Genomic DNA, 12842 nt, shown 5'->3' on the forward strand with positions numbered 1-12842 from the left:
GTGTGGGACTCGCTCTCACAGGGAGTGGGGAGAATGTGGGACTCGCTCCCACGGGGAGTGTGGAGAATGTGGGACTCGCTCCCACGGGGAGTGGGGGAGAATGTGGGATTCGCTCCCACGGGGAGTGGGGGAGAATGTGGGACTCGCTCCCACGGGGAGTGGGGGAGAATGTGGGACTCGCTCCCACGGGGAGTGGGGGAGAATGTGGGACTCGCTCCCACCGGGAGTGGGGAGAATGTGGGACTCGCTCCCACGAGGAGTGGGGGAGAATGTGGGACTCACTCCCACAGGGAGTGGGGGAGAATGTGGGGCTCGCTCCCAGGGGAGTGGGGGAGAATATGGGGCTCGCTCCCACAGGGAGTGGGGAGAATGTGGGACTCGCTCCCACGGGGAGTGGGGAGAATGTGGGACTCGCTCCCACGGGGAGTGGGGGAGAATGTGGGACTCGCTCCCACAGGGAGTGGGGAGAATGTGGGACTCGCTTCCACGGGGAGTGGGGAGAATGTGGGACTCGCTCTCACGGGGAGTGGGGGAGAATGTGGGACTCGATCCCACGGGGAGTGGGGGAGAATGTGGGACTCGCTCCCACGGGGAGTGGGGGAGAATGTGGGACTCGATCCCACGGGGAGTGGGGGAGAATGTGGGACTCGCTCCCACGGGGAGTGGGGGAGAATGTGGGACTCAATCCCACTGGGAGTGGGGGAGAATGTGGGACTCGCTCTCATGGGCTGGAGGAGGATCCCGGGTAGGGAGGGGGTGTAGGGGCTGGAGGAGGTTACAGAGATCGGGAGGGGGTGTAGGGGCTGGAGGAGGTTACAGAGATAGGGAGGGGGTGTAGGGGCTGGAGGATGTTACAGAGATAGGGAGGGGGGGTGTAGGGGCTGGAGGAGGTTACAGAGATAGGGAGGGGGTGTAGGGGCTGGAGGAGGTTACAGAGATAGGGAGGGGGTGTAGGGGCTGGAGGAGGTTACAGAGATAGGGAGGGGGTGTAGGGACCGGAGGAGGTTACAGAGATAGGGAGGGGCTGTAGGGGCTGGAGGAGGAGGTTACAGAGATAGGGAGGGGGTGTAGGGGCTGGAGGAGTTTACAGAGATAGGGAGGGGGTGTAGGTGCTGCAGGAGGTTAGGGAGATAGGGAGGGAGTGTAGGTGCTGGAGGAGGTTACAGAGCTAGGGAGGGGGTGTAGGTGCTGGAGGAGGTTAGGGAGATAGGGAGGGAGAGTAGGTGCTGGAGGAGGTTACAGAGATAGGGAGGGGGTGTAGGGGACTGGAGGAGGTTAGGGAGATAGAGAGGGGCTGTAGGGGCTGGAGGAGGTTACAGAGATAGGGAGGGGGTGTAGGGGTTGGAGGAGGTTACAGAGATAGGGAGGGGGTGTCGGGGCTGGAGGAGGTTACAGAGATAGGGAGGGGGTGTAGGGGCTGGAGGAGGTTACAGAGATAGGGAGGGGGGTGTAGAGGCTGGAGGAGGTTACAGAGATAGGGAGGGGGTATAGGGACTGGAGTAGGTTACAGAGATAGGGAGGGGGTGTAGGGACTGGAGGAGGTTACAGAGATAGGGAGGGGGGTGTAGAGGCTGGAGGAGGTTACAGAGATAGGGAGGGGGGTGTAGGGGCTGGAGGAGGTTACAGAGATAGGGAGGGGGTGTAGGGGCTGGAGGAGGTTACAGAGATAGGGAGGGGGTGTAGGGGCTGGAGGAGGTTACAGAGATAGGGAGGGGGGTGTAGAGGCTGGAGGAGGTTACAGAGATAGGGAGGGGCGTGTAGGGGCTGGAGGAGGTTACAGAGATAGGGAGGGGGTGTAGGGGCTGGAGGAGGTTACAGAGATAGGGAGGGGGTGTAGGGGCTGGAGGAGGTTACAGAGATAGGGAGGGGGGTGTAGGGGCTGGAGGAGGTTACAGAGATAGGGAGGGGGTGTAGGGGCTGGAGGAGGTTACAGAGATAGGGAGGGGGTGTAGGGGCTGGAGGAGGTTACAGAGATAGGGAGGGGGTGTAGGGGCTGGAGGAGGTTACAGAGATAGGGAGGGGGTGTAGGGGCTGGAGGAGGTTACAGAGATAGGGAGGGGGTGTAGGGGCTGGAGGAGGTTACAGAGATAGGGAGGGGGTGTGGGGGCTGGAGGAGGTTACAGAGATAGGGAGGGGGTGTAGGGGCTGGAGGAGGTTACCGAGATAGGGAGGGGGTGTAGGGGCTGGAGGAGGTTACAGAGATAGGGAGGGGGGTGTAGGGGCAGGAGGAGGTTTGGGAGATGGGGAGGGGGGTTTGAACAGTCGAGTTGTGTTGATATATTTACCGATTCCCAGTCGGTGTGTATCTCCCAGTGCGTACAGGGGCGCGTCTCACAAGACTGGGTTGTGTTGGGTTTCTCCAGGTGGCTACAGCGATGTGGGTGGACAGCGACCGTGCGGTTAGCGTAACCCTGGCGACAGAGGATCTGCCGATGGTGGAGCCCTCGACCGCATGACTTACTGCACTGTGACCAGGCCTCGACACTCCAGCTAGAGACACACACAGAGATCGGAGAGTCAGGAACCGCATTACAGCCGATCACCAATAGATTCCAGTCTGTACCTCACTCCCGGGTATCTGTTATTCTATATATAAACCACCCTGAACCCCTCGATTAGATTCCAGTCTGTACCTCACTCCCGGGTATCTGTTATTCTATATATAAACCACCCCGAACCCCTCGATTAGATTCCAGTCTGTAACTCACTCCCGGGTATCTGTTATTCTATATATAAACCACAACGAACCCCTCGATTAGATTCCAGTCTGTAACTCACTCCCGGATATCTGTTATTCTATATATAAACCACCACGAACCCCTCGATTAGATTCCAGTCTGTAACTCACTCCCGGGTATCTGTTATTCTATATATAAACCACCCCGAACCCCTCGATTAGATTCCAGTCTGTAACTCACTCCCGGGTATCTGTTATTCTATATATAAACCACAACGAACCCCTCGATTAGATTCCAGTCTGTAACTCACTCCCGGATATCTGTTATTCTATATATAAACCACCCCGAACCCCTCGATTAGATTCCAGTCTGTAACTCACTCCCGGGTATCTGTTATTCTATATATAAACCACCCCGAAACCCTCGATTAGATTCCAGTCTGCACCTCACTCCCGCGTATCTGTTATTCTATATATAAACCACCCCGAACCCCTCGATTAGATTCCAGTCTGTAACTCACTCCCGGGTATCTGTTATTCTATATATAAACCACCCCGAACCCCTCGATTAGATTCCAGTCTGTAACTCACTCCCGGGTATCTGTTATTCTATATAAAAACCACCCCGAACCCCTCGATTAGATTCCAGTCTGTAACTCAGTCCCGGGTATCTGTTATTCTATATATAAACCACCCCGAACCCCTCGATTAGATTCCAGTCTGTAACTCACTCCCGGGTATCTGTTATTCTATATATAAACCACCCCGAACCCCTCGATTAGATTCCAGTCTGTAACTCACTCCCGGGTATCTGTTATTCTATATATAAACCACCCCGAACCACTCGATTAGATTCCAGTCTGTAACTCACTCCCGGGTATCTGTTATTCTATATATAAACCACCCCGAACCCCTCGATTAGATTCCAGTCTGTAACTCACTCCCGCGTATCTGTGATTCTATATATAAACCACCCCGAACCCCTCGATTAGATTCCAGTCTGTAACTCACTCTCGGGTATCTGTTATTCTATATATAAACCACCCGGAACCACTCGATTAGATTCCAGTCTGTAACTCACTCCCGGGTATCTGTTATTCTATATATAAACCACCCCGAACCCCTCGATCAGATTCCAGTCTGTAACTCACTCCCGGGTATCTGTTATTCTATATATAAACCACCCCAAATCCCTCGATTAGATTCCAGTCTGTAACTCACTCCCGCGTATCTGTGATTCTATATATAAACCACCCCGAACCCCTCGATTAGATTCCCGTCTGTAATTCACTCCCGGGTATCTGTTATTCTATATATAAACCACCCTGAACCCCTCGATTAGATTCCAGTCTGTAACTCACTCCCGCGTATCTGTGATTCTATATATAAACCACCCTGAACCCCTCGATTAGATTCCAGTCTGTAACTCACTCCCGGGTATCTGTTATTCTATATATAAACCACCCCGAACCCCTCGATTAGATTCCAGTCTGTAACTCACTCCCAGGTATCTGTTATTCTATATATAAACCACCCTGTACCCCTCGATTAGATTCCAGTCTGTAACTCACTCCCGGGTATCTGTTATTCTATATATAAACCACCTCGAACCCCTCGATTAGATTCCAGTCTGTAACTCACTCCCGGGTATCTGTTATTCTATATATTAACCACCCTGAACCCCTCGATTAGATTCCAGTCTGTAACTCACTCCCGGGTATCTGTTATTCTATATATAAACCACCCCGAACCCCTCGATTAGATTCCAGTCTGTAACTCACTCCCGGGTATCTGTTATTCTATATATAAACCACCCCGAATCCCTCGATTAGATTCCAGTCTGTAACTCACTCCCGGGTATCTGTTATTCTATATATAAACCACCCCGAACCCCTCGATTAGATTCCAGTCTGTAACTCACTCCCGGGTATCTGTTATTCTATATATAAAACACCCTGAACCCCTCGATTAGATTCCAGTCTGTAACTCACTCCCGGGTATCTGTTATTCTATATATAAACCACCCTGAACCCCTCGATTAGATTCCAGTCTGTAACTCACTCCTGGGTATCTGTTATTCTATATATAAACCACCCCGAACCCCTCGATTAGATTCCAGTCTGTAAATCACTCCCGTGTATCTGTTATTCTTTCTATAAACCACCCCGAACTCCTCGATTAGATTCCAGTCTGTAACTCACTCCCGCGTATCTGTGATTCTATATATAAACCACCCCGAACCCCTCGATTAGATTCCAGTCTGTAACTCACTCCCGCGTATCTGTGATTCTATATATAAACCACCCCGAACCCCTCGATTAGATTCCAGTCTGTAACTCACTCCCGGGTATCTGTTATTCTATATATAAACCACCCTGAACCCCTCGATTAGATTCCAGTCTGTAACTCACTCCCGGGTATCTGTTATTCTATATATAAACCACACCGAACCCCTCGATTAGATTCCAGTCTGTAACTCACTCCCGGGTATCTGTTATTCTATATATAAACTATCCCGAACCCCTCGATTAGATTCCAGTCTGTAACTCACTCCCGGGTATCTGTTATTCTATATATAAACCACCCCGAACCCCTCGATTAGATTCCAGTCTGTAACTCACTCCCGGGTATCTGTTATTCTATATATAAACCACCCCGAACCCCTCGATTAGATTCCAGCCTGTAACTCACTCTCGGGTATCTGTTATTCTATATATAAACCACCCCGAACCCCTCGATTAGATTCCAGTCTGTAACTCACTCCCGCGTATCTGTTATTCTATATATAAACCACCCTGAACCCCTCGATTAGATTCCAGTCTGTAACTCACTCCCGGGTATCTGTTATTCTCTGTAATGAATGTTTGACTGCCGCAGTACATCTGTGTCCCAGAAGGTGTCGCTATTCGGCAGTTTTCCCCATTCTGGTTCCCCCGGCAATCCTCTTGCTATTCCTCAATTTCACAGATCAACGATCTGTTGGGACCGCTTGTTCCTGGAATGTGTGCGTTCCAGTCCCAGAGGGATTTAAGAGGATCTTTTTGTGGGCGCCCGGAAAGCACATGGGAATCCAAGACCGAGACTGTCCCCTCGCTGGGCGCACGGTGGAAGGCGGACGTCGCTGTGAGCGACCGGCCGCCACGGGGTGGCGGGCGAATACTTACAAGGCTGGGCAGGGGTGGGTGTTGCAGGCCTCTGCCACGCTCGCTGGCCTGGCCGCCGCGTCGCAGTGGGCGTCGGGCACAAGCTCCTGCGTGTCCTGGGCCACGCACCGGAAGATGGGGTGCTGAAAACCTGCGCAAAGAGACGTTAAACCGTGTAAGAGACTCCCCCGGACAGATCCCCGGTTCCCCCCCCCCCTCCCGGAGCCCCAGGCGGCCCGGAGCGGCGGCCGTTCGCCAGATTCCATTCAGGATATCGCGGTGAAGGAGAGGCCATTGCCGGACATCCTGATCCCGCCCGGGGCAAAGGCCAGAGTACCAAATTTCAAACCATCTCACAGCAATTCACGCCGCTGGAGAAAGTGTTGCTGGCCGATTGGGCAAGCTGATTTGTCGAGCAGGAGAACGGGCCGGGCCGGGATTGAACCCGGCAACGAGGCAGCCGGCACTCTTTTGTCGCGCGGTGCCAATTGTCGCGAGGGTTTCAAATTTGCCGCCCTTGCATGTGTCCCGACGAGTGGAACTCGGAAGGGCTTTCCGTGCACTCAGCCTCGCCCGTGGGCAACACCGATCTGGGTGGCGAGTGCGTCGCTGGCGTGTCTTCCGCACATCCCGCCCCCCCCCCCCACCATCAGCGCCTCCCCTCTCCCCGTCCCCAGCAGCGAGCCTCTCGTACCCGGTGCCCGCGCTCACCTTTCCCGCACGACACGGAGCATTCGGTAGCGCTCTGCGACGTCCAGCGGTAGACGGAAGGCGGCTGCTGGATGGGATCCTCCTGCCCGTCCGTGTGGTAGACCTGCAGCCTCCGGTCGCGTTGCCCGCCGCGGGCCCTGGGCTGGTCCGGGCTCCCCTGGCGGGTGACGGCGTGACCCCCACGCTGGGCGCCGACCCTGCGGGCGCCGGCATTTCCGCGGTTAGACGCGGCGGGAATGCTTTCCAAGGCGGACACTTCCCGCAGGCCCCCCGTGGTCGGTGAACCTGTTGGGGGGGGGGGGGGGGGCGGTGGTCAGAGTGATGCAGAGACATCACGGCAGACAGATTACAGCAGACAGATTACACAGCAAGATCCCACCAATCGGAGGGGCGAGGTCACTCGCCCGTGCACACAACCGCGACAATGTCCTTTCGCGATGTGGGTTGAGGATTGAACGAGAGAAGGGCACCGCGGAGAATGTTTCCCCTGCTCGTCTCCCAATAGAAACTGTGGGATCCTCCGCAATTCAGCCGAGGGGGTAGACGAGGCCTTGGTGTAAAGTTTCAGCTCACCCTCTGACAGTGCGGCATTCCCTCAGTACTGACCCTCCCACAGTGCAGCACTCCCTCAGTACTGACCCTCTGACAGTGTGGCACTCCCTCAGTACTGACCATCTGACAGTGCGGCACTCCCTCAGTACTGACCCTCTGACAGTGCGGCATTCCCTCAGTACTGACCCTCTGACAGTGTGGCACTCCCTCAGTACTGATCCTCTGACAGTGCGGCATTCCCTCAGTACTGACCCTCTGACAGTGCAGCACTCCCTCAGTACTGACCCTCTGACAGTGCGGCATTCCCTCAGTACTGACCCTCTGACAGTGCGGCATTCCCTCAGTACTGATCCTCCCACAGTGCAGCACTCCCTCAGTACTGACCCTCTGACAGTGCGGCACTCCCTCAGTACTGACCCTCTGACAGTGCGGCACTCCCTCAGTACTGACCCTCTGACAGTGCGGCATTCCCTCAGTACTGACCCTCTGACAGTACGGCACTCCCTCAGTACTGACTCTCTGACAGTGCGGCGCTCCCTCAGTACTGACCCTCTGACAGTGCGGCGCTCCCTCAGTACTGACCCTCTGACAGTGCGGCGCTCCCTCAGTACTGACCCTCTGACAGTGCGGCACTCCCTCAGTACTGACCCTCTGACAGTACGGCATTCCCTCAGTACTGACCCTCTGACAGTGCGGCACTCCCTCAGTACTGACCCTCTGACAGTGCGGCACTCCCTCAGTACTGACCCTCTGACAGTGCGGCACTCGCTCAGTACTGACCCTCTGACAGTGCGGCACTCCCTCAGTACTGACCCTCTGACAGTGCGGCGCTCCCTCAGTACTGACCCTCTGACAGTGCGGCACTCCCTCAGTACTGACCCTCTGACAGTACGGCATTCCCTCAGTACTGACCCTCTGACAGTGCGGCACTCCCTCAGTACTGACCCTCTGACAGTGCGGCACTCCCTCAGTACTGACCCTCTGACAGTACGGCATTCCCTCAGTACTGACCCTCTGACAGTGCGGCATTCCCTCAGTACTGACCCTCTGACAGTGCGGCATTCCCTCAGTACTGATCCTCCCACAGTGCAGCACTCCCTCAGTACTGACCCTCTGACAGTGCGGCACTCCCTCAGTACTGACCCTCTGACAGTGCGGCACTCCCTCAGTACTGACCCTCTGACAGTGCGGCATTCCCTCAGTACTGACCCTCTGACAGTACGGCACTCCCTCAGTACTGACTCTCTGACAGTGCGGCGCTCCCTCAGTACTGACCCTCTGACAGTGCGGCGCTCCCTCAGTACTGACCCTCTGACAGTGCGGCGCTCCCTCAGTACTGACCCTCTGACAGTGCGGCACTCCCTCAGTACTGACCCTCTGACAGTACGGCATTCCCTCAGTACTGACCCTCTGACAGTGCGGCACTCCCTCAGTACTGACCCTCTGACAGTGCGGCACTCCCTCAGTACTGACCCTCTGACAGTGCGGCGCTCCCTCAGTACTGACCCTCTGACAGTGCGGCACTCCCTCAGTACTGACCCTCTGACAGTGCGGCGCTCCCTCAGTACTGACCCTCTGACAGTGCGGCACTCCCTCAGTACTGACCCTCTGACAATGCGGCACTCCCTCAGTACTGACCCTCTGACAGTGCGGAGCTCCCTCAGTACTGACCCTCCCACAGTGCGGCACTCCCTCAGTACTGACCCTCCGACAGTGCGGCACTCCCTCAGTACTGACCCTCTGACAGTGCGGCACTCCCTCAGTACTGACCCTCTGACAGTGCGGCACTCCCTCAGTACTGACCCTCTGACAGTGCGGCGCTCCCTCAGTACTGACCCTCCGACAGTGCGGCTCTCCCTCAGTACTGACCCTCTGACAGTGCAGCACTCCCTCAGTACTGACCCTCTGACAGTGCGGCGCTCCCTCAGTACTGACCCTCTGACAGTGCGGCGCTCCCTCAGTACTGACTCTCTGACAGTGCGGCACTCCCTCAGTACTGACCCTCTGACAGTGCGGCACTCCCTCAGTACTGACCCTCTGACAGTGCGGCACTCCCTCAGTACTGACCCTCTGACAGTGAGAGTGTGTTATGGGTCAGAGTTTAGAGAACCCCAAAGTGTATCATGGAGTTCACCTGACCCACATCTTTTCCTAGATTGTGGTATGGGGAGCGCACGGCCCACTCTACAGGTGTGGGACAGCAGAAATGGAAAAGTATTTTTTAAAGCAAAACAATGTTTATTCTATGAACTCAAGTGAACCTTTTTAAAACATACAGTGAACATCTTAGCAACCATCAATTCAAATACAACCCCCAAAGAATACAACACTAAGTAATCCTTTAAGCTTTCCTTTTAACATCCATACGACTTAAAACACCTTTTACCAGAAGCACATCAGGGAAAAGTCACTACTGTAATTAGATTTAAACCACCAAAGGATCAATTTACAGTCTTTAGATTACAGAGAGAGATTCATACACCTTCTGGCTGTGACTGCAGCTATCCAGCTCTGAAAACGAAACTAAAACACACCCTGCAGCAAACAGCCTAAAACGAAAGTAAAAAGCTGACAGACAGCCCAGCTCCACCCACTCTCTGACATCACTGCAGTAATAAACACCCATTTTTTAAAGGTACTCTCACTACAGATATTTATATACACACCCATTTATAAACACCCATTTCTCAAAGGTACACTCACATGACAGAGAGAAAAAGAGAGAGCGCAGGACAGAGAGTGACAGGGGCAGGGAGATAGTGAGAGGGAGAGAGTGGGAGAGACAGAGAGAGAGGGAGAGACAGAGAGAGAGAGAGACAGGGTGAGACAGCGAGAGAGGGAGAGACAGAGAGAGAGACAGAGACAGAGAGACAGAGAGACAGGGGGAGACAGAGAGAGACAGAGAGGGAGAGACAGAGAGAGAGGGAGAGACAGAGAGAGACAGAGAGAGAGAGAGAGAGAGAGAGAGAGAGAGGGAGACACGGAGAGACAAAGGGACAGACAGAGGGAGAGACGGAGGGACAGACAGAGAAACATGCTGACAGCAATATCAGTGCTTCTCCAAGAGTAGTGTGGGAAGAGTCATACCGTTACTCTGAGTGGGATAGTGGGAATTCTGTGCTGGTACAGCAGGTTTTTCCACAGGGAGAACAAATTCGTAGTGAATCCCAGGATTCTCCTGTTGAAAAATCATCTGGAAGAGAAAAAAACACATCAGGGAATTCAGGACAGGTACAGCACGGGGTTAGATACAGAGTAAAGCTCCCTCTACACTGTCCCCATCAAACACTCCCAGGACAGGTACAGCACGGGGTTAGATACAGAGTAAAGCCCCCTCTACACTGTCCCCATCAAACACTCCCAGGTCAGGTACAGCACGGGGTTAGATACAGAGTAAAGCTCCCTCTACACTGTCCCCATCAAACACTCCCAGGACAGGTACAGCACGGGGTTAGATACAGAGTAAAGCTCCCTCTACACTGTCCCCATCAAACACTCCCAGGACAGGTACAGCACGGGGTTAGATACAGAGTAAAGCTCCCTCTGCACTGTCCCCATCAAACACTCCCAGGACAGGTACAGCACAGGGTTAGATACAGAGTAAAATTCCCTCTATACTGTCCCCATCAAACACTCCCAGGACAGGTACAGCACAGGGTTAGATACAGAGTAAAGCTCCCTCTACACTGTCCCATCAAACACTCCCAGGACAGGTACAGCACGGGGTTCGATACAGAGTAAAGCTCCCTCTGCACTGTCCCCATCAAACACTCCCAGGACAGGTACAGCACGGGGTTAGATACAGAGTAAAGCTCCCTCTGCACTGTCCCCATCAAACACTCCCAGGACAGGTGCAGCACGGGGTTAGATACAGAGTAAAGCTCCCACTACACTGTCCCCATCAAACACTCCCAGGGCAGGTACAGCACGGGCTTAGATACAGAGTAAAGCTCCCTCTACACTGTCCCCATCAAACACTCCCAGGACAGGTACAGCACGGGCTTAGATACAGAGTAAAGCTCCCTCTACACTGTCCCCATCAAACACTCCCAGGACGGGTACAGCACGGGCTTAGATACAGAGTAAAGCTCCCTCTACACTGTCCCCATCAAACACTCCCAGGACGGGTACAGCACGGGCTTAGATACAGAGTAAAGCTCCCTCTACACTGTCCCCATCAAACACTCCCAGGACAGGTACAGCACCGGGTTAGACACAGAGTAAAGCTTGCTCTACACTGTCCCCATCAAACACTCCCGGGACAGGTACAGCACGGGGTGAGATACAGAGTAAAGCTCCCTCTACACTGTCCCCAACAAACACTCCCAGGACAGGTACAGCATGGGGTTAGATACAGAGTAAAGCTCGCTCTACACTGTCCCCATCAAACACTCCCAGGGCAGGTACAGTACGGGGTTAGATACAGAGTAAAGCTCCCTCTACACTGTCCCCATCAAACACTCCCAGGACAGGTACAGCACGGGGTTAGATACAGAGAAAAGCTCCCTCTACATTGTCCCCATCAAACACTCCCAGGACAGGTACAGCTCAGGGTTAGATACAGAGTAAAGCTCCCTCTACACTGTCCTCATCAAACACTCCCAGGACAGGTACAGCACGGGGTTAGATTCAGAGGAAAGCTCCCACTGCACTGTCCCCATCAAACACTCCCAGCACAGGTACAGCACGGGGTTAGATGCAGAGTAAAGCTCCCTCTACACTGTCCCCATCAAACACTCCCAGGACAGGTACAGCACGGGGTTAGATACAGAGTAAAGCTCCCTCGACATTATCCCCATCAAACACTGCCAGGACAGGTATAGCACGGGGTTAGATACAGAGTAAAGCTCCCTCTACACTGTCCCCATCAAACACTGCCAGGACAGGTACAGCACGGGGTTAGATACAGAGTAAAGCTCCCTCGACATTATCCCCATCAAACACTGCCAGGACAGGTATAGCACGGGGTTAGATACAGAGTAAAGCTCCCTCTACACTGTCCCATCAGACACTCCCAGGACAGGTACACCACCGGGTTAGATACAGAGTAAAGCTCCCTCTACACTGTCCGCATCAAACACTACCAGGACAGGTACAGCACAGGGTTAGATACAGAGTAAAGCTCCCTCTACACTGTCCGCATCAAACACTACCAGGACAGGTACAGCACGGGGTTAGATACAGAGTAAAGCTCCCTCTACACTGTCCATATCAAATACTCCCAGGACAGGTACAGCACGGGGTTTGATACAGAGTAAAGCTCCCTCTACACTGTCCCCATCAAACACTCCCAGGACAGGTACAGCACGAGGATAGATACAGAGTAAAGCTCCCTCTACACTGTCCCCATCAAACACTCCCAGGACAGGTACAGCACGGGGTTAGATACAGAGTAAAGCTCCCTCTACACTGTCCCCATCAAACACTCCCAGGACAGGTACAGCACGGGGTTAGATACAGAGTAAAGCTCCCTCCACACTGTCCCCATCAAACACTCCCAGGACAGGTACAGCACGGGGTTAGATACAGAGTAAGGCTCCCTCTACACTGTCCCCATCAAACACTCCCAGGACAGGTAGAGCTCAGGGTTAGATACAGAGTAAAGCTCCCTCTACCCTGTCCCCAACAAACAGTCCCAGGACAGGTACAGCTCAGGGTTAGATACAGAGTAAAGCACCCTCTACACTGACCCGATCAAACACTCCCAAGACAGGTACAGCTCAGGGTTAGATACAGAGTAAAGCTCCCTCTGCACGGTC

General features: G+C 53.8%; 1 protein-coding gene across 1 annotated transcript in view; it reads right to left on the reverse strand.

The window, feature by feature from the left end:
- Nucleotides 1-12842, reverse strand: part of LOC140402885 (uncharacterized) — a 106353-nt gene that overhangs the window by 13941 nt on the left and 79570 nt on the right. Inside the window, 4 exon segments of the mRNA XM_072490512.1 lie at nucleotides 2286-2490; nucleotides 5842-5971; nucleotides 6532-6816; nucleotides 10171-10276. Of these exon segments, the coding sequence (XP_072346613.1) occupies nucleotides 2286-2490; nucleotides 5842-5971; nucleotides 6532-6816; nucleotides 10171-10276 (726 nt within the window).

This window comes from Scyliorhinus torazame, chromosome 26 (assembly GCF_047496885.1).
Source record: "Scyliorhinus torazame isolate Kashiwa2021f chromosome 26, sScyTor2.1, whole genome shotgun sequence".
In the NCBI taxonomy this organism is placed as follows: Eukaryota; Metazoa; Chordata; class Chondrichthyes; order Carcharhiniformes; family Scyliorhinidae; genus Scyliorhinus; species Scyliorhinus torazame.